The 27,431-nt window shown below is 36.6% G+C and overlaps 1 protein-coding gene across 3 annotated transcripts in view; it reads left to right on the top strand.

The window, feature by feature from the left end:
- Positions 1-27,431, top strand: part of CORIN (corin, serine peptidase) — a 113,204-nt gene that overhangs the window by 14,909 nt on the left and 70,864 nt on the right. For all 3 annotated transcript variants that reach the window (XM_057366757.1, XM_057366758.1, XM_057366759.1), the window contains exons 2-4: positions 980-1,124; positions 7,235-7,687; positions 24,091-24,301. In XM_057366757.1, the coding sequence (XP_057222740.1) occupies positions 980-1,124; positions 7,235-7,687; positions 24,091-24,301 (809 nt within the window). The remainder of the gene's footprint in view (positions 1-979; positions 1,125-7,234; positions 7,688-24,090; positions 24,302-27,431) is intronic.

Here is a 27,431-nt window from a genome sequence, read left to right as displayed (position 1 = left end):
TAATATKATTTATGTCGTAGACCTCAGTCTCTTGAGGTTCTTTGGGGAGAGGCTGTCAGGGTAATGGATGCATTTTACTGCTGTGTCTTGTCTTGACCAACTTTGATGTGATTGATCTTCCTGACAAAGAGGATAAACTATTAGTCATCCTTTGGGAACACACTGTCCAGAATTAATAATCCTATCATCCAGCTTCACCTTATCACAAGGAAAAATTTATTTTTTAGTCMGTTCCTAATAAAGGGGCATTGACTTCATAACCGTTTCAATCTTGCTGTTAAAGATTTATCTCRAATTTTGTTTTTGTTTTCCTTTAAAAAGTATGACATTTCTCCAGTATATGAGATCACAGTCTTAATGGAGTTGGGTTTAAAAAATATAAAATACATACTTAGGCTTTCTCAAGGGTTTGAATTTTTTTTACTTTGTGCAGCTCAATAGAATCCAGAAAATAGTTTTTCTCCATTTTTTTGTATTTCATTCATAGAACAGAAAATATGATTTGTAAACTCTGCTGTGAATAGAATACTGTGTTAATTTATAATTTTATAAAGTACTTAAAAAAATCAGACAGCATTATTGTGCCTAGTAAGTCTTCTATTGTCACTTAAAACAAAGATTGTAATAATACCTTGATCCCTTAATAAAAGAACCAAGAATATGGAGCTCTTGAGTAATTAGTAATGGATTATTTTTAAATGTAAAGTAATCTGTATTTAGCCTTATTCCTTAAGTTTATTATTATTTTACTTCTTTTTTTTTCCAAATGAAATGCCTATCCAACTTGCAGTTCATTAGAAATGTTTAGAAATTTCAATGAAGTTAYAAGTCTGTGGATATTAGGTAAAGTTAATTAAATTATGTGGATAGCACTAGACTGTCCACAAGAAAGAAAGTTTACATACAACATGCTGCTGTTGAAAACAAAAAAGTTACTGATGGTCACTAGAATGATAGAACTGCTTTTTTTGTTTTTCAGGTCTTAGGAACAGATGAGGATAATATGGGGGATGGTTGCTCTCAGAAACTGGCTTCTGCCAAGTTCTTTCGACTTTTGCTCCTGATACTGATTCCGTGCATCTGTGCCCTTATCCTTTTGCTGGTGATCCTGCTTACCTTTGTAGGTGAGTGCTTTTTAAGTTCAGGARGCACTTTTAAAATTAAGGAGACTAAAACCAAAACCACATTCCCAAGTGCTAATGTAATTGTGGACATTAGACATGTATCTTAGCACACCTACGTAACAAACTAATCTACCTAGGGGCTGTTTGTTGCAGAGAAATAAATATGCTATTTGGATTTATACCTTTAAGGCATATTTAAAATATCCATGAGGAAACCTTTTCTGATTTTCTCAAGGCAGACTCTTGAGGAACATGCTAACTTGAMCATGTAGAGTGTAGCTAGTTTTCTGCAGTCAGTTTGTAAGTACAAAGGATGTTTTTGTTATAACTTTAGGTCGCTGTCAGTGGAATAGAATATTTATCTCTTTATCTCACACATTCATATATAAATCTTATTTTCAGGTGAAATTTAATTTATAAACAGCCACAAATCTTTCTGAACAGCATACAAAATATTCCTGTTTAGCTAAGAAAAATTATGTTCATTTTTTCTGCATCCAAAATACGTATCAAATGTTTTGTGGAAACTGATTCAAAGTATASTAGATTTCATAACTGCTTAGTCTGTTAAGTAATTTTGTGTGTATGTTTTACATAATTAAAGTGTGCTAATTTATTATCATAAATTTTTTAAAAAGTCTCTCCTTTGTTACCTTTATAGAAGCTGACATATCATTACATTGCTTTAACTACAAATGAAAAAGACAATAATACTAGGTAAAAGCATTATTTTTTCAGGAAAAAAAGTTTAATAAAAATGCTTTCAGTGCTGAGTGTTTTTGGGATTTTTGCCTTTTTGGTGGTGAGAATATTTTCTAGTTGATCTTCCTCAAGTACTTCAGAAGCAYATCTGAAACAAGTGGGGTAACGTGTCCAGTATCCAGATATACAGATATAAATCTTTTTTCCTATTTTAAACACTCCAATTTCAAGACACATCAAACAGTYGATCAGTTAGCAAGCATAGGAGGAAACTAAACATGTCTCAATAACCCTGTCAAAATCAGGGCAACTTAAATCTGTTTTCTCAATTCAGTCTGGGAAGGATACAAGAAGTCATTGTAGGCCTGTTCTTTTCATTTGGCTTAAGTTAAGGAAGTAAAAAAAAAAAAAATCCAAAGCTAGTGAATGTTATGATTGACAAGCAAGTCTCGGGTTGTATCTCTGACCTAAGAACAGTATGAAATGGATTAAGATCAAGTGAGTCTTGCAATTAGGAAATATGAAGCCATTAAATTTGCTTTCCTTATGTTTAGCATTCCATTTGTATCTCTCATATCCTCTGCCCTAGATTTTCATTCTTTGGTGAGAAAGCAGATAAAAAGGCAGGTGTATTTACATCAGCTGCATCTCCTCCTGAGGCATATATCGACCTGTCATTAAAATGTATGAAATCCTCYGGGAAATGGAGCCTGTTCTCATCCTACTTATGTAGTAAAAATTGTGACTATATTTCCTCTTAAGTCAATGTAATTACTGTAGGGTAAAAAATAAGGCTTGCCCCAAGTCTAAAACTGGCATTTTTTGAATTAACATATTATAATTTAGTATTCTTCTCAGAAGCTTTCATTTTCTATGCAGTAATAGCCTAGAAGCCAGCATACTTGCWGACAAGAATCAGAATTCTGTGGCCATCTTTAAAGGGTGTGCAAGATAATATAGTCTGKTTTTATTTATTGAGAGTACACTATACACAGAATAGTACTTCATATTAATTTCAGATTGATAATAACTGAATTCTAATATTGATATGAAATCTTAAAGTGTAAGTTGATGGTACTGACTGGCTAATAGAAATCATTTAATATAAAAAAAATATGTTTTTACTTTTTGCACAAAACAGAGCAATTAAATTCTGTGGCTGTCATTCTAGTGTCTTTCACTGGTGCATAAAACAGAAATAGAAAACTCCTGGATATAGCTTAGAACCTTATGAACTTTTTTGATTTGACTTTTATAATTAAGTAATCAGGAAATTAAACCTTTTATGTTTTGCCTGAAAATACTTTATTTCCTGTGGTAAGTTTTTAGGTAATTATTCTTTTCCTTCTGTAATTTTTTTTTAATTAAGGCATATTCACATGAAAAAATGTGCATGCACCTGAGAAGTTTTCTGTGCATTTTCCTTCCACCTCTTTTGTTGTCTGCACATCATTGCAAGCTCTGATGTTGAAGAAACAGAAAAGTTGGTGTGGGTGGAAGGAGACAGAAAGAGCAGTACAGCTGTATTGTATAATGGAGAATATCCTACTTGAGGTGTCATGGGGCCCTGTTTTCATAATATGACATTAGTCAATCTTTCAAAAATTACTTACTATCCAAGTATTCAAGACTCAAAGCCCTGAAAAATTAATTCTGTTAGAACTGTGTATAAAGGAAAGACAAAACAAATTGTCMGTAGAGATGCACATTATTTTGACGAAAGACACAAGATGTGTGCTTTTCAGCCTGTAGAACAAAGCTTTGTAAGGAATGAATGTTCTTTTCCTTGCAGAGAGAAAGTGTTCTAAACCACAAGAAACAGTCTTTAAAAACCCCTTTGCATGCTAATAAGTATTCTACCAAATTAAAAAAAAAAAAATTGATTGTACATTAATTGGTTCCCGTTGCAATTATTTATCGGGGAAGGCAAAATGTTTTATAATTACCGTGAAAGAAAGAAAAGAAAGGAAGGAAGAAAGGAAGGAAGGAAGGAAGGAAGGAAGGAAGGAAGGAAGGAAGGAAGGAAGGAAGGAAGGAAGGAAGGAAGGAAGGAAGGAAGAAAGAAAGAAAGAAAGAAAGAAAGAAAGAAAGAAAGGAAGGAAGGAAGGAAGGAAGGAAGGAAGGAAGGAAGAAAGAAAGAAAGAAAGAAAGAAAGAAAGAAAGAAAGAAAGAAAGAAAGAAAGAAGGAAAAAGGAAAGAAAGAGAGAGAAAGGAATAAGGAAAGAAAGAAGAAAGAGAGCAGGATAAAGTTTATTACTGCAGTTCACCTGATGTGCAGTTTTTTGTTTGGTGTACTATGGGACTGTCACACTATCAGTGATGTCCCCATTTCTCCAGGGTGCAGAGGTACAGACCCTGCAGGAGGAATCTCAGTTCATAAGTGCTGGCCAGYTGTAGTAGTGAACCAGTGTTTTATTTCCTTTGCAACTGCCTCATCCATTACCCATACTTTGGTAGGYTGCTTTGCTCTGTTTCATTAGCTTTTAAACAGACTTGGTCTTTTTGAGCTTTCCTACTCTGAACTGCTAGAAATCTGCTACAGTTTATACTGMCAAAATCTTGATTTAGTAGCTTGARTAGTGTGACTATTTCTTAGATCTCTTAACTGTCCATTTTTAAGCAAACTGTCCAAAAGATGAGTTGAAGTAAAAAACAAGTATTTGGGGATCYCAGTGAAAGAAGTAAATGGCCTTATGGCAGTGATGGACATGGCTATTACTTCTTGTTCCAGAAAAAGAATGAAATATATCTGAATGAGAAGAGGATAGAATGCAGTGGGTAGCTTCAATATYTTACTTTGCAGTATTTATTTGACCATTGTATTAAACCAAAGAGGGATTTCAAATGTCTTTCAAGAGTTTACCTGTCTTGTAAGGTATTGCCTTCTATTCTGCTSTGTGATATATATAGCTAATAATTATAACTTTAATTTTAAATCATTATTAATAGCTCTTTGGGACTAATGTTTTACAGACTTTTCTATTTTTATGCTGAGTGGAGGAGAAGAGACAAGTCTAGGGAGGAGGAAAGAGAATGTGAAAAAAAGCCTTAAGCTATTCTTGAGTTATGGAAAAATACTATGCACTTTTCCAAAGGAGTTAAAAAAGCTCGTCATAACTTTCCAAAAACTGCAAGAAAAGCTAGCAAAGTTTGAAACTTGAAACAAAGTAGGCTTCTGAATTATAGAGATCCGGTGCTTTGTCTGGACACAAATATCTGGCATCCAAATAAAGCTACATAAGTGAGCACAGTTTCTGAGCACAACCACTCACTCTTCCTTAGACTTTAGCAAGTCATATTAATACTGGTCTCTATTTGTGAAACTGCAGCWGATTCATGCTTCCTACTTGGTCTGACCAGAGGACTCAAAAAAAAAAATTGCTACTTGAATTATTTGCAGRTAGGAGGTTTTTAGTTGCTTCTGTAAAATACACAAGTAAATTCTTCCAAACCCCAATGATACAAATGAACATTTGCTGGTAGAAAACCAGAAACCGTAACATTTATATTTATATACAGTTCCTCCGGGCTTGTCCAGTAGAATTAGACATAACGATTTACTCACAGCTGGTGACATTGGAGCCAAAACAATCCAAGYTGGATAAATGGGGATATGGTAAATTTCAAATGGTAACTGTTTCATTGAACTCAKTATTTCAGAAATTTCACAAGCTTTTCTTGCTGTTGCATTTGCAATATAGGTTACTCACTGAAGAAGAGAATGCCGACATTGTCTCTTCTCAGCCTTTCTTCCTGCCTATAAACTTTCCAACCTGCAGTCACTTAAGACTGCAACTGGAAATTGGATTCTTCTGGCATTTTTAGTTACTTGTAGCTGTGATWAATAAAAAATTCCTCCCACCCAGTCCTTGTATTTCAGACCARGCAACTGATTTATTCTAGCTGCAGCAGGCATGAAGAAGTGAGAAAAGGAATTCAGTAACGGGAATGGGCTCAGGATCCCTCTTGGGCTGTGTGTTGTGCTGGAGTTGGCAGAGGGGTGGGTTTGTCTAGGGAAAGAGCCTGGTGTGGTGGGGGTGTATAAGCTCTGACTGAGAGGTGATGGTGCAACCAGCCATTCTGGTAAATGCAACAGCCAAASTGAAAAAGAAGGCTAGGAGAGATGGTGGTGGGTGTTGTGTGAACTTAGGAATCATAGAATCCTAGAAAGATCATCTAATTCCAATCCCTCTGCCATGTGGGATTCATCTCTACCAAGTACATAATAAAGGATCAAATTAATACAAAGAAAAGTTATTAAAATTATCAACTGTTGCCAAGGTACTTGGAAACATTTGGGAGACTTCATGTTTTGAGGATTCCTTTTCATTTTTCTCAATATAATCAAGTGTAGATGAACTGTGTTTATTATGATCGTTAAACTCTTGCATGACTAGCCAGTGGCAAAAATTGCTTTTGCTGTTTATTGAAACCTTTGTCTATTGTGATACATAGTGGTGCTTCTCTTCTAGCATTAAGTATGACTCTAATATATTTGGTTAAAAAATTTGAGATAATTTTTGTGGTTTTTATTAGAGAMAACTAAGTTATATGTTCTATATATGTTTAAGATGTCTTCTTTATCACTTGGATTAATAGTTAAAGATAGATTCTTACTATGTAGCCTAAATTCCTGATGCTTGTAAGATACATCTGCTTAYTGTTATGCAGCTCTTTTGATCTGTGAATTATAATTACTCACAATTATTCAACACATACAACTAAACAAAGTCTGGTTTTGTCTGTATTATAATAAATGATCAAAAAATAAAGCCAGCAAGTGATTAAAGTCTTAGATAAAAACTATATTTAAAATCSAGTATCAGAGAAGAATGACAAAGAACTCATGGGCCTATCTTTAGCAGTGGTACTTAAATTATGTGATCCTATATAGAGAAAACAGTACCTCTTTCAATTTTGCAAATTAGTGAATGTGAAATATATTTAAAACATATTGGTTCCCTTGAAGCTTCAGAATTGAATTTCTGAAGATGGTGGTACTATGTTATCAAGAGATCATGTGATTTAAAAGGAGAAAAAAATAGTATTGTYTGTCTTGTTAACACAGTGATAGAATGAATGCATGCTGGAGCTCCATGAAATTGCACTCTGTAGTTTTAAACATGTGAGTATTCAGTGACWTACTATATATTAGATTAAAACATTTTAAGCTCACGGAAGCATCTGTTTCTCTATTTATCCTACAGCAGCCATAGCTTGTATTTTATATGCTACTGTTATTTTGTAGCTACATAAAATTCTTAAATTTAGTTCTCTTTAATATTAGCTTTGAAATAAAAATACTTTTAAAATTTGTGTCATATTTGTTATGAACTTTCAAAAACTAATTGGTAACACTTATTCTTCCAGGTGATGGTAATTTTGGTGGTTTTTTTCCTCTCTTCCAGGAGTATTAGAAAAAACATGCTTTTTTTCAAATGGAAGTGAGGGCCTCACAGCTAATGGTGACTTTGAGACCTCTGATGATCTTTTGCCAAACATGGTTGAAAATAGTTCCAAGACTGGTCCCACAGTGGATCTCAGCACACAGCCCTCTTCCTGGACCACCACGCCTTTATCCCACGCTGACCAAATGAACAAGGACTCTGATACACTTAGAGAGTCTTTCCAGGAAAATTCTTTTGCTCTCCCAACRCAAGCCACAGCACTCAATCATCAGCCTGCCTATGACACTGCTTTGCCAGAGGGCTCTGAAAACAACACCCAGTTGTTTGCCACTGCAGAGGAGGTGACTTGGTGGTCTACAGATGCTTCTTTTAACAACACAGAGAGGATGACCACTCTGCCAATATTAAGTCCTACCCGTCCATCTGCATCACAAAACATGGGTCATAAAAAAAGTAAGTTTATATTTTATTTGGCTCCATAATTCTGACTCAAAAACTACCGAGCATGCTGTTGGCATGCTTCCCAATGCGTTCCTGTGAGATGTAAGGAATGTGTCCCTTTTGATAATTTATTTTGTTTACATTTTGTGTACATTCCACGTTGCAATCAACTGGTTTYTTATCAGAACATTTGTTCAACCTGTTAAGGAAGGTGCAGTAAATTCTCTCAATATGAAAGCTTACAATACATTCTTCAATTGGTGACAATCAGGCTTTCCAAGGCTGGTAATGAGTTGCTGTAGATTGTATATTCAGTATTTCTTTAAAACTATGTATGTGGCAAGTACATTCCTGATCTTGGGATGTAATCACAGTTACAAATTTTTCTGTCTTACTGGATAAATTCTTCTCTAATTTGAAGCAGTTTTTCTATGTAGCAATAAAGTTCCAGTGGCATTTTGGAGAGAGYATAACAATAGTTAACTGGGATAGTAACTTTAAAAAATTTGTTTGATTATAAAGGTAGGTACATTTTACTAATGTTATAGTAAATATTATTGATTCATCATGTCAGTGGTAGTGAAGGATTCCCTGATACTGCTTTGCTAACAACTGAAACACACGGGTACCATATTAAAATGAATCTGTTTCTCTGGAACTGCTTATCATTCCTTCTTTATTAATCCCACCAGAGCACAAAGCAAAACTTATTCCAGGTCAGAGAGAAAACTTAATGTAAGTCACTGATTTGTCAGCATTTTCTTCTCTCCCCTAGATGGTAGTGACTTCATAGGACATTTGAATGGTGCAGGCTTTTTGTAGGTTCTGTTTGCTAAATGATTTTTTGTACAGATTTCTGTCTTTTTGTCCCTCTGTAAGTGTATATAAATGCACACTTGAATCCTATTAGTGGTTCATTTATTTACTTCTTTTGGCAACTTGGCCAATTACCGCTTTTGGTAACTGGGCCAATTATCACTGTGTAAAGTAACAGCAAGAGCAGAGTGTGCTACAGTACCAATATTTTCATCATTGTATTTGAGATACCCAAAATTCCAGGAAATACAGATGAWATAGTGTAAAGCCCTTTTGCCTTTTCTTATCACATTGGAATGAACTCTTTTGAGATGCATGTAATATGCAGATGTAATATGCAGATGTGTATGTATGGGGCATGATATTTTTCCCTACTACAATATTAATGCAGGGACAGCGCTACAGTGACTCAGTTCTGGATTTCTAATCTTGTAAGKATTTGGGGTTTTGTATTATACAGAGAAGCACTTTTAGGACTTTCCAAGTATGCGTTCCATTTTGGTAAGTGCAGTTCATTCCAACAGCAGTATGACTGCGTGTATATTTGATAGGCGTGATTACTTGGAATTGTGTTGTGGCATAGTTTTTTTCTTTGTAAAGAGAAAAGGATAAAAGATTTTCAAAGACAAAGTAGAAATACCACACGTTTCTTAAAAAAACCCCTCCACAACAACAACAAAAATCCCATCCCAGACTGAGGTACTTTGCCCTTCAGAAACATCAGGAGATGGTTTGTTACTAATCAATTAACTCATAGTTTTTGATTCCATTTTCAAGTATTTTGTTTGTCTGTATTCATGGGGACATTGTCTTAATTCTGTGTGTAGATACATTAAAAAAGAAACTTTATTTTAAGAATCCAGAAGAATTTGATCTCGTAATAACTGTGTATTCCCATGGCTCCAAGGCATGGAGGATTAGAAAACAGGAGATTTTGAGTAGTACACTGAGCTACTCACTTCCTTTCTTGTCCTGGCCTTTGCAAATTAACTTCTTATATTTGTCCTTACATTTTTAGTCTCTTTGATCTCTCTTTTTCCACTAAGCTTGCATTTTTGGAGAGAACCCTAAGGTAACACAGAACATGATCTGATGTTCACAGGAAGTTCTTACATATTCTGATGTGGAGGATGATGAGATATAACTGGGAGATGAGATATAAATAAATTTTGGAACAGTGAAATGGAAATATTCCRTTGGAGTAAAAATTCTTTTTTTTGGGGAACAAGTAAAACTTAAAGACACATGGGATTGGTGGTAGTAGATCAAATTATTTCTCTCTTACTTGATGTCTGAATCCCCTGTGAACATTAGCACGTCTGAAGAAGAGTAAGCTAGGGCTGGCATACCGAGGCACTTGAACACTCTGTAGCAGACTCCAGTGATCTGCAGTGAGTCCTGATGGGTGTTTGCTCATTCTTCCATGAATTGACGTAATCACTTCTGAACCCCTGTAAAGCAGAGGTTTGAGCTTTTTAAGCATGTCTTGTAAGGAAATTAACCTCTAAATGAAGTGTGAGGCTGATGTGCCATCATCATCAATGCATGCTAGCAGATCATCCAKCAGTACAAGTTTCATCTGGTTCAAAAATGGGGAGGTGCATGCATTTCTGGTAATTTAGTAAACATGYGTAACTTGGACTTTATGCTGATTTTATGCAGTATGTTAAAAGATTAATGATATGTCATGTAACATAGTGAGTGCCAATTCAAAGWCAGCCAGAGAAAAATCTCCTGAACACATTTGGACTGGCATTCATGTGGCTGTTATGTTTTTGGTCTGATGCTGATATCCCTAGTGCTGTCTTTGCTTTACCAGTCAACCACAGTTCAATATAAGACATTAATAAGAGAAATGATAAATACTGTGACCATATGGTGTTCAGTCAAGACTTTAGCCCAAGGAAGATATTGCTGAATTAGTAACTGGAGGGTAATGAAATCTGGCACATATGACATCAATTATTTAAGAAGTCCTTSAAGCAAAAGGAAGTTCTTTGGCAAAAATTCCAGCAAAGAATGGATTAGTGGGTAAATGGGAATGAATGATACAGTAAGAAGGAGATGAAGTAGTTTATTTCCATTTTACAAGGGAAGCAATGCCTCACAAATCTATTAGAAAGTTCTTTGAAAGAGACACTGAAAATGCTGTTTAATTTAACATACTTGGCTTTTCAAAAGGCTGTTAACACGAGTCTTCACCAAGAAGTCTTACAGACACTCTTCTCACAGATTATGTGTTCATTAAAAAACAGAAGGAAAAATAAGAATGAATGGCTAGGCTCCAGAGTGAAGAAAGCAGCTGATGGAGTCTTACAGACAGTGTTTTCTGATCAGGGGAAATGGTGAATGACCAAGTAATAACATTTCTGCTAAAACAGATTTAGCCGCCTAAAATTAATAGCTGGGAATCACAWAAAAGTCTCATAGTGGAGGCAGTGACTGGTAAAATGTTTAAATTACTTTGTGCCAGTAGATGCTGGAGAGTGGGGAACAATGCTAACTCTAATACAATGCTGGACTCTCAGCGAGCGTTGCCACCAAAAGAAGGACCCAATGGGCTGCTGCAGTCGGTGGTCTGGTTCCATGAGAGCCACCAACGTGAAGTTTACAAAGAACAAAATGAAAAATCTTGCTACATCATTGTAACTTCAGAAAGATAACAGTAGAATTGGAAAAGGCAAATAGCAGGCAACCAGACCAGTAGACATGGAAAGACTTAGATGTGGGGAGGCACTTAATAGAAGGAAGACACTGTTTTCCTTCTGGAAAACAGCTGGCTTATGAATAAGTGGTTGTGGTAGATAGTCAGACCATTTTGAGTGTCTAGGTGGAATAGGACAGTTAGTCACTGTTTTTCATTATATGAGGAGTTGCCTTTTTTGTTTGTTTTGCCTATCATGCAGTAAGCTAAAAAAAAAAAAAAAAAAAGACCTCATGGAACTTATTGCCACAGGATGATGGGAAAACCAGAAAGTATGGAAATGCTTGGAGAACCTGGTGAGGGCTTGGTCTGCTGGGGCTTGTAAAAACAATAGTCCACTGGCAGCTTCTGACTTGTGAAGGTTCAAGATTTTATGTTGCCAGAAGTTGTTGTTATAGTCCTAGATAGTTGTTCCTTATATKTGCCCAATATTATCAGAATTTTTGTTGAATATATAATGCTGGTCCTTATCAAAGGTCAGCTTCTGGGGTAAATGTGTCCTATGTTACCTTCCTGTTGGAAAGTAAGTGAAGGAATACATTTTTCCTGTTGAGGGATTTGAGTTTGCATGACTTTGTATTTAAGTGACTTTGTATTTTTGGAGGCATGGGCCATGGTCCTAGGTCACAAGCACAACTCATTGGAGAGTTTTCTGATAGCAAAAACATCAGGATAGGAGTCTTAGGTGAACCAMTGGGTTCAGTAGTGTTTATTCATGGGATTTAGAAGTATTTGCAGTAATATTCTGTTCATCTGTCAATCAATGCTTAACAGAAAAAGAACCACATATTAAGTAGTAATTAATGTAAAGAAAAAAGCATGGTTTCCCAAGAAAATATTAATACAATTTTATTGGTACTTTTTCTTTTCTATTTGAAACAAAAGCAGACTGCACTTAGGCAGTAAAGTGGAAGACTTGATTCAAATGAAGCAGACTCCCTSTTTTGTATTGCTGATGATATGGGGAGACAGGAAGAAGGAGAGCAAGTGGGGGCCAATGTCCTTCCTAAAAAAACATCCTGTAAATGAACGGAATATACACTGGGGCAAGAGGTATTAGTATCTGATTATGTTTTTTTCCACTCAGTGGTGTGTATGCATATATAATTTAGTATCTCTTTTATTTTGCGCCGTGTCTCCAACAGAGCTCTCCTAGCAGATAGTCTAGAACCACCCCCTCTGCCATCTCGCAAAAAACGATTCCGTGGAGAACTATGCCGATGGCCGGATTCTAACGTGCAAAGTATCACGGCCAAGGTTGATCTCCAGTCGTGCCCGTGTGTGCGTGTGGCTGCGAGGAGCTGCGAGCGCCCGAGAGCCGGCACAGCCCCGCTCCGGCCCCGCGCCGCCGCCAGAGGGCACCCAGAACGCGGCCGGAGCGGACAGGAGCGGGACAGGAGCGGACAGGAGAGGGGACGGAGCGGGAAAGGAGAGGGGCAGGAGAGGACCCTGGAGCAGGGCCTGGAGCGGGGCAGGAGAGGGGCGGGAGAGAGGCAGGAGAGGGGCAGGAGAGGAGCCTGGAGCGGGACCGGGAGCGGGGTCGGAGAAGGGCAGGAGCGGGGCCTGGAGCGGGGCCTGGAGAGGGGCAAGAGCGGGGAAGGAGAGGAGACTGGAGGGGGCAGGAGAGGAGTCTGGAGAGGGGCAGGAGCGGTGCCAGGAGCAAGGTCAGAGAGGGGCTGGACAGGGGCAAGAGCGGGACAGGAGAGGGACAGGAGCGGGGCCGGGGGATGAGCAGGAGCAGGAGAGGGGGGCGGAAGGGACAGGAGAAGGGCCTGGAGTGGGGCAGGGCTGGGGAGCGAAATACGGGCACTTGCACAACTCTGCAGGAGGGTGAACATCCCACCGAGCCCTAAACGATTGCTTTAACAAATGAGGTGGAAAAGTGACCTCGTAAAAGTGAGTCATTGTGTCAGAGTCTCAGAAAGGAAAGGGTTTGTTTGCTTCCAATTTTTACTCTCCCTTGAGTCTTTTCCCGTTTTTGAAACTAGCACGTTTTTGAAACTGAGTGGCTTAATTGCTTTGCAATCCTCCCCTCAGCCTAGATGCTATCCTAATTCTATTATCACTTAACTGTATTCAATTTACACATGAAGTAAATATCTTTGTCACTACCTAGCATTTCTTATTTTGTATTTGGTGTTCTGCCACTTCTAGAGTTCTACTACACAGAGTCAGGTTGGTGTTCTGTCACTACTACTRCAGGGAGTATCTGGCCCTCCTTTTTGTTTGGTAGGAAAGAGCAATATGAAAACTGCTGTGGGGATAGCTGGACACAATGTGTCATGAGTGGTGCAGAAACAAGAAATTCTATGTCTCTGTCTCTGCCCTGTGCTGCTCATACTGAAGAATTTTTTCTACTGAACCTAAGGTATCCAGTCACTGCATCCCAAGTCAGTCCATAAACTTGAGTTTCCCTAATCCCCAGCATTTCCAGCAGTGATCTAATAAATARTTTTGTCTTTTAGCTCAATTTATGTTTAATTACTCATACAAATTGGAATAAACCAAATGATTTAAGGAGTAATAGCAGCAACAGACACATGGTAGATTTAAGGGTATTCTTTTCCTCAAAAAAAATTCAAAATGTTGTTAAAACATTATTTTCTCTTGAAGGGATAATGGTTTTGGTTTTTCAGATTGACATAGAAGAATATAAACAGTTTCCAAAATATCAGGCCAAAAGTTCAGCCACTAAACTGTATTTTTTTTTCATGCAAATGCAGTCATGAATAGATTACTATCGTAACTATTTTGTTGGTGCTTGAGTCATGCTCGAGAGTGTTTTCCAGCRGTACCTTCTGTTTCATTACCTCACACCTACATTTTCTCTTAAATTTTTCTATCAAAATTAAAAGGTAGTGGGAAAAAAAGCTGTCCTAAAATTTTGACAATAAAGTTCTTATTTTAAAAATGCATTTTTTTTTTCCGCTAGTCAGAATAATCTGCTTTTCTCTAGAAGAAACTTACAATTATGTGTGCATTTCATMGGGCAAAATTAGTGACCTAGAAGAGAAACATGGTGGATTTTCACTTAATTCARTAGCAAGAACCTGGTTTTCATCAATTTCATCACTGTTGTTTCTTATGAGTGCATGGGCATAGCGTGGAAAGGAAACAGTGAAGTTTTTCACGTGTAAGATATATTAGCTGAAATCCAAAAGGTTTTTAAAAGCCATTACTCACTATATAGTATATACAGCAATTTTTTCATTACCATTTATGTTTATAAGGGGGAAAAAGCTTACTAGCTTTTATCACCTGGTGCATTACTGCTGTCAGGTAASTGCAAGTTTGTCAAAAACTTCAGATACTTGTGTGAAAATTGTAARGAAATTGTTAGCATTTTCATACATGTTCCTCTAGCTAACCTTGTGATTTCAATTGCCTTTGATGAATTCATGGCTCCTTATTGCAGTTCTACTGTTGATAGATTGCTACTGTTGATAGATTTTTATCTCTTCAAATTCAGTCTGGTGAAACAATGTTCTGTGTAAGATACCTGATAGACCTCAAATATTTGTTGRAATGAATAAGTACTGTGAATAACTGTGACACCCTCCTTGAAGTTYCATGTATCTTTACTCCTTGGACCCTTCAATGGTGTGGTTTCCTTTAGATTCCCACTTGTGCTCTWGAGTGGAAATAACTACAAGGTCAGCTTTGTTCTGGTATTTAAATGACACGYGTGCTTCTGGAGTTGTGGATGTGTGTACCTTTAAAACTAAAGAATGGAAGACTTTCAGCTTTACTCCTGTTATGCATCCACCATGGGTTTTTAAACGTGTTGCTTGCATTTTAAGCAGTTGTTGTCAAATTGAACCATGAATTGACTGAGAGGCTAAATGCTTAGTGAAMCTTTCAAGGATGGGAACAATGAAGYAAAGTATATCTGAAGAGAATTTTAAGAATTGCAGGCACTGAGTTTTGTTTCACGCCTGTCAGCTTGTCTGAAACTGTTTTAAAAGTATTTGTGTGGTTATTTCAACAAAAAGATGATGTTAATACATGTTTTATTCTATACTGTGATTGATCACTTTGTTTCCAAAGATACCCSTTACATCTGGTAGCGGTATGTGATTTCCTGACTGATGGAAATTTATCTGTTTTGTGCTTCTACATGGTCTGTTATGGATTATAACAGATAGAGTAAAGCCAGGTGTGGGTACAGAGCCATAATTGATATAAAATGGTAGATTCTAAACTCCTGTCCAAATATTGGAAGGTCGAGGTATTGATRCAATGAAGTGATTTACCATCACTGTCATCTTTTGCGATCATGTGAAACTCAAGAAAAATATAGTGAGCACCATGGTTTGAAATCATTGTGGGGATGGGAATCTGGGAAAGTGATAAACAGCCAAATACATCTGAAGATGAATTAAACTACTAATCCWTGCGCAAAATTTCTCTCACCTTTATTATGACCAATAATTTAAAAATTCATACTCTCCAGAGAAATAAAATAGCAAAAGTTCATACCAGAAATTAGGAAAATATTTTTCACTGGATGAGTAGTGCAGAGCCCATTGGCTACAGAGGCTGTGGGATCTTTTTTCTTGGGTGTTTCCAAAACTCAGACAAAGTCATGGATGGCAACATATTGACAGCAATCTCACTTGGAGCAGGAAGTTGGATAGAGACCTCCAAAGGACTCTATCAATAATTCTGTGATTCTAGGGTATAAAAAATGGAGCAGAAAATTAGCATTTTGCATGGTTGAAAAAAGTAACATTACAGCTAGTTTAATGATATTTAAGGTCATTTAATCCTAATTTTCTTGGGGAAATTTGTCATTTATTTATTTGTCTAAATGGCAATTAAACAATGAGCTATAAGAGAGAGCACTGAAGGAAGGTATTGGTATTTATTAGTGGATTTTTGGAAAGAAATAAATGGACTTTCCATTCTGTGAAGAGCAATTGAAGTACAAGGATTTAAAAATCTCAGTTTGCACAAGCAACTTTTAGGCATCCTGTTCCTGAGATTTAAATGCAACTTGAACTGACATAGAGTTATAAGAAACTTAATCATGTTAAGMTCTTAAACCCTTTCCTTCTGCACAGTAAAAAATAGGGTGATATTTGACTTCTAATTGCTAAGGCTGTGAAAGTTTGTCAGAATGCTTCTTTGTTCACACAACAAAAACAATAGTGTAACTGGAATATTAAAAGATAACTCTGTTAATGTAGCCAGCTWGCCTTGTCTGTGGACAGAAACATTCAGACTCTAGTGATAGAAAAAGAATTCCTGAATTCTTATCACTGAATATTTTAAAAATATAATGCTTGAAAATTCCAGTGACATAAACARGAGAGTTAGTTGCAGTCAAATAAAGAAATGCCCAAGGAAGTTGTATATCATGTCCTGCAACATACATTTTGCCAAATGTGATATCAAATTCAGAAGATCCAGGCTGCACTATTTCTGGCTAATGCGAATAATCKTTTAGAGACAATGACTATGCTATAATGAAACAAGCACATACATGCCTCTGAAAAATATAGTTGTGGGAATTTCTCATAGGGAAAACAATTAATTTGTTAGACTGATCAGCCTTAGTTAACCAGGGCTTTGATGACCAACACCCACATMTTAAACTTTCGTTGCGAACTGGGAAACTGCGGGTTGCAAAGCGTATGTTGTGTGCACTYGCAGTGTTTTGCTTTTCAAGTGAGGTGCTGTATTCTGCTCCTAGTTTCTAGACAAATTTCACCGGGAGGGTTTGATGTGTTATTTTTRTCTGAAACTGAGGTAGGTATAGTTATCATTGTAATATGTACTTGGAAAAAATAGTTAAATATATCAGAAGAGTGAGTATTCTAGAAAGGTAATTAACCAGARAGAACTGGGACAGTTCAGGCACAGCCTATTTCTATGCTGACCTATTCATAACCCAAACTGTTTTAAGTCTTTTATAAAGAAAGCAATGTGTTTTTTTTGTTTTGTTTTAAATGTAACAGWATTGGTGCATAATTCAATGTTATCAATCAAGCTAACATTCATTTTCACTTATTGAAAAAACATTTGTTAGAAAAACCCTCAAAAGACCCCAATCAAAAACATCTGGATGCCCRACTGGTTCCAGTAGAAGCTATAATTTTTTATGAAATTAAAAAAAAAAAAAGGCCCAACATGAGTGGTACAGTCATGTACATGTTTCAAAACAATAGCAAAATCCTGTCCAACCTAATGTGCCATGAAAAGTAACTTCTAATGAGAWATCTAATCCTAAAATCAATGTCATTATGTGCCTTTTGTTTCAGGGTAGGCTCTTAGAAATATGTCTCCAATTTCACTAAAGAATCCTGTAATTAGGAAATGACTAATCAAAATACCAGATCTGGAACAGGCCAGCTTGCGCCTCATGGGGGGTAAATGTTCAGCTTCAGCTTTTGTTCTTGAGCTTACCTGCTCTCAGCTGTGCCTGCCTAAGAGATTAAAGAAGTATGTGCTTCAGCCAAGAAGTACAGCATCTGGAAGCTGAAAGAAGTGAGGCTCCAAAAAATGAGGTGACTTGATGAAGTGTCCAGCCTTTTGCAATGTTCTTTGGTCAGGAGAATAGCTGAGTTAGAATTTATGACTTGCTCTGAGCAAGAAATGGCTGGGRCAGATTGGATTGGTGTTCTACTCTACAGCAGTTGGTACAGACTSCTTTAAAAAAAATTAAAACACTTCAATCCTTATCTAAAATATKAGTTGTATTTCCCTCATGGCTAATCCACTTTCTGTGACTTGGGAGATAATGAATTGTTTTTCTTTCRACTGAAAAGAGAAGGTGATCAGGCTACTGATCACTTCTCCATTCGGTACTCTTGGAGCATAAGGGGGAGTTGACAATTTTTCATTCCTTTCAAATTGTATAATTCATTATCTGAATGAAATTAAATGCAGAGCAGTTGTTTTCAGCTAGTCCTGGTGCCTTTGTTTCAGATTCACAGATGGGATTTGCTGTTCAAAAGTTTATTTTCCTCTTYCCCACAAAAGCTATTATGAGTCAACATGTTCATTCAGAGGTCAGTGGTACTGAGAAGGTGTCCCCATTCCCTTTGTTCTGAGCAGTAGAGTGGCTTTCTATGGCATTTGTTTGCTCAATGAGCTTACTCAGCTCTAACACTAGCTAAGTTAGCTCTTGGGTGGTTTGGCACAAATGTTGTTTCAAAGGAAATGGAAGCACATATGCTTTGAGAGGAAGCAGTATTGCACCATTGCATCAATTCAATTGTCTTGTGAAATGTTATTCTGATCATGTCAGTTGACTTAAGAAAAGTCATGACCTTCTCTTAGAAACTTACTTGGGCAGTACCTTGCTTATATCTGTAGGCTACCATCACTGTTACTGAAACATGAGAGTGCTCAGGAGACACGAGCTTGTCAAATGTCTACCCACGTGTAAATGTAACAAATTTATACTAATTCTTTTCAGATTATGTCTTTGTGCTGTGTTAAAGCTGTATAAATGCACTCCTCTTAAGCCTTTCTTTAGGGATCATGACATTACATTTCATGTGTAATTGCTTCTGATAATTTGCCAGAGTCTGCAGAATCGTTTATGGCCATTAACACCTAAAATAACAGCTATTAGTGCTTTTAGTTAAGTGCTTCTTAATCCACATTTCCATTTTGCAGTATACTGTGTAGGATCTCCATTCTAGMAAATGAGAAATGCTTATTTTTCACAGATGGAAGTKSGGGCGTCTTTTTGCATTGTTTTCCATCCCTTCATCATTTTTACATTTAGGTAATGGAGGTATTGCTGTTTGCACACACTTGCGCTTTTGTATTGTCTACAGACATGGTGTTTACCAAATGTTTATTGACTGTGGTAGCCCTTTTGAAAGAGAGATACTGGTCAACTCCTCAAGGGTGTTTTGATCTTGTCCCAAGAGGCTATTAGAAATGGGGACCTTGCTATTGACAATTGTTTGTAATATTGTAYTTTTACACCAGAGTATGGAGCTGTATTTTTCTTCCCTTTCTCAGTGCTTAATGGATGCTTTTAGGTATGAGCTCTCTCTTTCCAGGGTACAGCTAAATAGTTTGTCTGTTGCAAAGGAAACGAGAAATATCATGGAAGTGCTGGTGCTGTCACCAATGGGTTTGTTGCTTTATGTGGATGTTACAACATTTGATTGTGATAGAGCAACCCCCAATAGTTTTAGAGGGCTTTTTTTAAACAGAGAGCATATATAAGTGGGAGACAGYAACAAAGCAAACACTGATCTTGTGATTTCTTTTGGCAAAAAACTGTGTGGTAGTAGTAGGCATCAGTTTAGAGAAAGGTAGCTGTAAAACAATTTACTCCTCAGTAAGTCTCCATCTTTGAAAATTAGAGATTATTTTTAATCTTGAAACTGCAGCTTTTTATGCTATTTTTTTAGATGGTGAATGGATAATAAAGGCATGCTTTAGTTGTGTAAGAGGACCTGTGCTTTAGTTGTAAGACAATAGAAAATGTTGCCTGATGTACATCYATAAAGAAACCCTAAGAAATCAATAGTTTTGAACCGTTTGATTTGTATTTTATAAACTTCTTACTCCGTACAACTTCTTTTTTGTTCATGAACTCATTACTGAAATTACTCCTAGGCAGTTATCATACAATACTTACTAAATAGAGTTTCAGAAGTGAATTGTGTCTATTATTCTAGAAGAAGTTTTGAGCTAATTAGGGGCAGTTGATGTGTATTATGTACATGATGTTCCTTTTTAAGCATCAGTTTGAGTGGAAGTTTGAAATACTGTTTTGATTTTGTGCAAATGTACCTGAATAGATACAGAAGAAATATGTGCAATTGAAGAGAATCCTGACAGGAACCACAGATGAGCATTCAGCTCTTCTTCATTGTGTTACTTTGATTCCTTTCACTGCACTTTCTTTGTCATGAAGAATTTGGAACCTGCTTCATTTACAGACATCTCTTTAGCAGATTTTTTATTTTTTCAGTATTATGGCGACAATGTATCTTGGCTCACATTAAATCTCAAGGAGCTACACAAGTCAAGAGTGGCATATTTAAAAAGGGAAGGCAACTGTTTAGAGCAGTACTTGAGCATATGCTAACTTCATTCCTATTCAGGCAGCACTTCAGCACATGCTTAAAAGATGCTCTCAGTAGAGAAGCTGTCTAGCTTCAAGACTGAAATTCCGAATAAGCCAAAGGGATTGCTTTAAAACAATCAGTTGGCACCAGCCTCCCCTGTTGATTTGAATAGGGTCTGCTGGTGCTCAGTAGTTCTGAAAAAAAATGTCCATTTTGTTTATGGCTAACTTTTATACCTACATGCAAAGAGGTAAAAAGTTTTAAGCAGTTTCTTCTATCAGGATCTTGAGAACAGTGTTAAACTTTAGAATTCCCTTAATTACCCMTGGCCTGACAGAGAGCTTCTGCAACTTTTCCCATAAATGTGACCTSTGATTTGAGGCATCCAACTAATGCTTACTCAGATAGTGCACCTCTAATGAGATAAATGCCTTTTAGAACTGGATGTCTCATTTTGGGTATCCAATGAAAGATGTTAGATCTTGGTACAGCAGCCTCAAATATTCAATTAGTGATTCAAAATACATAGGAATAAAGTTAGGACCAGTCTTTGTATCACTTTTCCTAACATCTGTCACTTCAACTGCATATAAAATGGTGTGATTCGCTCATTGAGATAGAATGAATTTTGGAAGGATGACCTGGTAGTCTGATTAAAACAAGTGTTTATTTTTAGATAAAGRTACATTTGCAGTATTTGTGTTCTAAGTGTATCAGCATTCCATGAAGAATAAAAATGGAAATGAGGGTCAAATGACATAAAAATATATTGGTTCTTTAGAACTAAGATATTAATCCGAAACAAAGCACCCCCCATCACTATGAATTTTAAAATAGGTTCAAATGATTTGTATCTGAATAGCTTACACCCTGGTAAGTATTTTTAAAACTCTTGTGTAAATAATTTTCAGAAATCTTATCTAAACCATAAGCTTTTAAGTGCAGAAAAGTTGGATGAATTTCAAGTAGGGGAAAATAACAAAGAAACACAAGCAAGGTGGGATGTGCTGAAGAGTGAATTGCACTCATGATTGAAAGATAATATGTACTCATTACATGTAATGACATTAGATCATGTTAGAGATCTTGGATAGAGGAGAAAGTATGCAAATAGGGATATAAAAGCTCTGTCTGAAAAGAAGAGCAGCATTAACAATACAAGACTGTAGAAGYTATAGAATTAAGCTATATAGGCATTGCAGTACTGAGAGAAAAGATGATAAAGATGGAATATGAAAAGAAATGTAATGACATGGGAGATTATGTCATATAAATAGTAATTTCCACTTAGTCCAGAACAAGAGAGACTCTGTGGGGTTGGCAGTAGTGGTCTCCAAATAGTGCGAAGAATTATTCAAACACTGAAGATCTTGAAATTGTGGAAGAAATTAAATGCTTTGTTGTCTCACTGTTTGYAAATTCATTTTAGATGGCTAAAAGATAAGCATTTTAGAAGTCTTGAAGGGGCAACATTAAGGGAAAGCAGAATTTTTTTTTTTTTTTTAAATTGTCTTTTACTGCCTGATTTAAGAACAAACCCAAGTGAAATAGATCCAAACTKAAAGGATGAGGAAAATTGTTACTTACTTCAACTGGTAAATTCTTAGTATAATGGTCAAACTCTCTGAGAAATTTCTTTATTGATTTTTAATTGTGATTCAAARTATGTCCTGACACAAACTGCTGCAGAATAACCAACAGAATGTTTTTTAGAGGAATTGAGAGTTTTAGATTAGGGGAAAAACTGCAAATGATGTGGAGATGTTGATCAGGCTTGAAAAGAATTGAAGTCTAGATTATTTTAAAGCTATATCCTTCCACAGTTTGATTTTGGTTTTCTGCCCATGTTATGTACAGAATACATGATTTATACTCTTATACGATAAATATAGCCTGACAGAGACTCATGAAAGTTTTATCCTGTTGTGGGAATTATCCAAAWGATCTAAATGTATTACTGCATCTTTGATATGTCCCTGTCTTTTCCTTGCTTTTATCTAGCCTTCCTTGCAGAAAGATGGCCTACAATTTCCACTTCTCTCAGGCTTCCTCTCCCAACATCACTGAATTTTTGCCACGTGAATGAACCCAATGTCTCTATTTAAGTTGTGCTTGGTTGGCATGGAGTTTATCTTTCCTGTCATAGCCACCTCCATGCAGTGAGAAGTTCATAAAAATTATCCAAATCTGACATGGCTAAKTGTGAGCTGGGCTAGCTAAGTAAGGTATTTAAAAAGACAGTACAGCAGTGCATGAGTTGAAACTAACTTGGTAGAATTGTTTTAGTGTTCACAATTGCATATTCATGTTACTTGAATTTGGAAAGGACATTTTTTATTAGACTCTGGTGGATTGCTCTTTATGGGCTGACACAGATACACCCAGCTGCCCTTGCATCTTACTGGATGATCAGATCCATTAGTTGCTGTGCTGTGGGAAGGAGAAGWGATGGGGTGAAAATGGGTGTTCCCTGGCACAAAGACTTCTTGTTGGCAGTACTGGGAAGCAGGGGAACCTTCTCTGGAGAGTTGTGGATATGAGTGGATAGACGTGCACTTGTTTCAGTGGAGCAAGATACAATTCCTTAATTTTTGTTRAAATTTATGGAGAGGGAGGAGACAGAGGGGTATACTCATCAGGCACTGGGAAAATAGGGATTGTCTTTTACCAAGTCTAGATAAAATCTGAAACCCATCTTCTTTGTCCATCCCTTCAGACAYTGCAATTTGAATAAACTGCCATGAACATTTTTCTTTGTTATGYTTTCCCCCACCCATTCTTATGTGAGGTTGTATTAGCCCATAGATACYGGAATTTGCCACTAGTGCATTTAGGTAGTGAACAAACACTGTGTGTAGACTGAAAGACAAGTAAAAGACAGACGTGCTGARCCCTTAGATCTGCATTCTGTCTGCTTTATATCCATAGCTTTTTTCATGTTGGGAGGTCAGGTGTAAACCCACACAATTGTTGGAAGAAACCAGTCCCAAAATGTCTCATTATGAAAAGGCTCTACCTTCTGGTAGTTTGCTAGTTGTGTCCAGTTTGTTCAGATAGTGAGGAGTGCTAAGGCTTGAATGTGTTCAAGTTTTCCCCCTTGAGAAGGCTGGAGTTGGAATAATCACTTAGCGTGTGTTTGRTTTGTTTACAGCATGGCAGAGTCTGGTCTTGAGAGTGGGCTGAGGCCCTTGCTCACTGCACAATGTGGATATGCTCTGAGTGTGAATAAAATGTTGCTGTAGCCTGACTGGAAAATGGCCTAGAAAGGCATTCTTATTCAGAGTAGGGAGCTGTCATAGATACTATAATTTAATAGTTTGTTTGTGATATGTTGGTAGGGTAGAGGAGAAAGACTGCAGAACTAAAACCATCACTTTGGGAAAAATAATTAAGCAAGTCTATGATTTTGTCCAGAAAGCCAGCTGCAAAGTAGAATGGTAGCAAAAAGAGAAACTTTATGGGAACACCAAAGCCAGAGCAGCTTCAGAATCCAATTGGCTTGGGTTTTTTTTCTGTGTGATTTCTGTTCTCAGCTTCATCTGGWTTTGATTGTATCCAGGCTGTGTCAAAAAGAAATTGGTTTTGTGTTTTTTCTAATCCAGTTTTGCAAAAAGCCGGAGGATTGTGAAAATATCTAAGGTCTTATTTGGTTTTCCAAGCAGCATCTCTGGTTTGATTTTTTTCTTATTTTTTGGCAATATTATGATATCATTATGGAATGTAATCTTACCTGTGAGATACTGACATTTCTTATGTTTGTTTTATAAATACTGGCTAGTCAATTCAATATATGCTTTGAACCAGCTMTCCAGTGGTGATACTGTTGTTCTAAATATATTGTTTTGATTTCACAGGTGCCTGCATAAATATCACCAACAGCCAGTGCCAAATGCTGCCATATAACTACACCACTGTGACTTCAGTTCTTTCCATTGTCAAGAGTATTGAAATGGAAAAGTTCCTGAAGTTCTTCAGTTATCTCAATCGTCTCAACTGCTATCAACACATCATGCTGTTTGGCTGTAGTCTTGCTCTTCCTGAATGCATCAGTGACAATGATGACAGGTATTTGGAAATGAAAATCCATCACTGACTAGAGCCAATTGTGGTAAAATACTCTTTGTCTACTCAGACAAGGGAAGATCTAAACTAAGCCTATGACCTTTCCATTGCAAAATTCCTGTCTGTCAAAGCTATTGATAACATTTCTGCCATGATAAGCCAGCTATAATAGAGCTCTCTTAGAAAAAATATTGCCACTGTATGGACTAAAACTGTGACATTAGAGCAGTCAGGCTTATTTTCCTTAAGAAGCCTGTCCAGAATTTTTTTCCAATCTGGAATGTGTTGTAACAACATTAATGCCTTAGGTATGTATASCATTGGCATTAAGTAGGGTGGCTGTTAGTTAAACTTCAGATTTGTTTAGTAATTTCCTTCAGCAAAGTTAATACTTTGAATATATATTTTTGGTATTAAATTAGCAGTGTGTATTCAAGGTGACATAAACTATTCTGGAAGCTTAAGGATCATGTATTTTTTCTGCATTTACATAATTTCCCAGCATTAGGATAACATGCTTTCACTTTTTTACTGAGTTTGATTTGAAAAAGGATCAGAGAGTTTAGCAGAGCAAAAACAAAACATGACACAAAAAGGGAAAAAGGAATATYTTTTTAATACATTTACACAATCTTTGATGTTTCTGGCAGGGGAAAGAGAGAGAATAGGTTTTTTTCTCCTTGTTTTCATTTTTCTTATTTCCAGTTCCTCCACTGTGAAATTCAGTGAAACAGAATATGACAATTGAATAAGTGTTTCAAATAGCATGACAAGAACCAGGAAGTTGAAAGCTGTGCTGTTTAGAAGAGATAGGTTATTTATGAAAGTAGTTCTGTGAAAATTGGTCTAAAATTCAACTGCCAATGAAAGGTGCAGTCTCACTCCAGGCAATATATGCCTGCCATTTCCAGTGCATCACAATTATTCCTGGACTGGCTAATTAAGTTCATCAAAGTGACAGAAAATGAACCCAGAATACAGGTGTRCAAATGGATAGGATTAGTGGGGAGGAAAGGCAGCACAGGTAACAGTGGAATGAGACTGACCTTAAGACTGGCYGAGTGGTTTAATCCAAATAAACCTGTGTACATATCTTTGTTAGTCTACCAAAAGCTATTTTTAATTACCCCTCTTTAATTGAGTGCATTATTAGTTATAAAACCTCTGCCTCAATTCAGTATTGCATTTGTTCTACTTAAGGRATCTGGTAACAAACAGCCTTACACTACCTGTTTTCTCTAAAAACCATTGAACAAAATAAGAAAAGTGGGTTCAGGTGATAGATTGATTTAAATGTTCGACAACAGAACAGGCCATTTATCTTCTGCTTCACTTATTCTGCCTTGTYTGGAATTTGACTTTCACAAAACTTTTGAGAGTAAATTGTGTGTATCAAGAGTCCAAAGCACTTAGTCAAATAAGAAGAATGGTGAAAGGATAAATTTTGTACATATTCTTTCTCATTTCTTTCCCGAAGACATGTTTTTGCTCTGGTTTTCRGTGACAACCAAAATACTTGGGGGTTCAAGAGTCAGTGTTTTTCTTTGTGGTTTTTTTTTTTTCCTTTATCTTTTTGTTTTTCCATTTTTTTTCCATAGCAGCAATCTTCACCCATGAATTCATAATGTCAAAACTGGAACTGGATTTTGATGTCCTATTCTATGTCCTGAAGGTCACAGTGGTTCCTCTATTTGTATTTTGAAATCTTTTTTTTTTTTTTGGTGGAAAATATTCCGGCCCCTGCAGACTGATGGGGAAGGAAGTCCAGTGTGAGACTGCAAATGATGTAAGATTACGTTAGAATCTGACTTCACTTTTAGTAAYCATGTCTCCAGACTGTGCTGTAGATGTCACTGAAAATGCCTTGACTACAGAGTGGCAACCATGAGAAGAACCATAAGAATAAATTGACAATGTGCTGGTTTGCTAAACCTGAGTTGTCTTAATTTAACTTCTGCTTTCTTCTTTAAACTAGAATGCCTTTTTTTTCTGTAGGTAACTAAGTGATTTTTTGTGATTACTGTCTTTCTTGTAGCATCCAATTATTGCAGACAAACACTTATATTTCAAAGCCAAGAATAATTTATTTTAAGGAGCATCAGATCTGCATAAAGTAGTTATTTAACACCTTCCTTTCTTACYCCAGCCCCTTCTCTGCCTTCCCCCTAATTCCTATCAGTGAGATCCAGAGAAAAGCATATGACATGTGTTAGGTCTGTTGAATGGGGGAATCCGGTAAGCAGAAACACAGGGAAGCATCACTGTGGAAAGGCCCTGGTGATAATGAATGGGGACATGTTCATGTGCTGTAGTGCTTTTTTTGGGGACTATTGTTGTCTTTAACATACAGTATGATAAACATACGCTGATATTGTGAACAACTGTTACTGCCATTGTCACTACTTCCTCCCCTCAGTTACAGCTGTTTCATTCTAATGTCAGTGTATATACATGATCATAATTTTTTGTCTGTTGATACCTCTTYGTTTTGTGAAGCAATTGTTTCTAATGTATGTAAAGCTTAATTTGACAAATGTTGTTTACACAGTACAGAATAGATGAAACTCCTGTCATGCTTAGATGTCTRTTCTTAGGTATTGTTGGGAGTCTGTTGGCAGCTTGGAGCCATGGGAGCAATAATTGTTACAGCTCATTACAAGAAGGAACAAGAGGGAAAGTTACGAGTACTAATCTTTGGCATCCAGTGAGCTGTCATTACATAGCTTTTCTCTGATATTTAAACTTAYGTCTGTAAGTTTACAGACGTAATACATGCTTAAATACATGTTTAGCTTTCATGTATTTACAAGCATTGTTTTCATKAACACTTGAAGGAGATTAAGTTTCTAGGCAGAGAACATATTCAGTGCTTGTGTAGTTAGGTACAGGGATTTCTGAGTACTACCACAATACTGTTGTTCTTCAAAAATGTTCTTCTCTATCTTACTGCAGTGAAAACGTGTGAAGGTAAATATATATATATATTTAAAAACTGTATTTAATTTCAGCAACTGCATATAAAATCAGCTAGCCCTGCTCTTTTAAGAAAATATGTAACGGTGTCTYTATACTACTTTCCAGTACAGATAAAGCTTGAAAGCACAACTAAAACATGTGTGAAAATGGAACATGG

This window comes from Malurus melanocephalus, unplaced genomic scaffold, assembly GCF_030028575.1.
Source record: "Malurus melanocephalus ecotype Western Australia unplaced genomic scaffold, MMel_1.1 scaffold_71, whole genome shotgun sequence".
In the NCBI taxonomy this organism is placed as follows: domain Eukaryota; kingdom Metazoa; phylum Chordata; class Aves; order Passeriformes; family Maluridae; genus Malurus; species Malurus melanocephalus.
The sequence above is the reverse complement of the archived record's forward strand: the minus strand, read 5'-3'. Positions and strand labels throughout refer to the sequence as shown.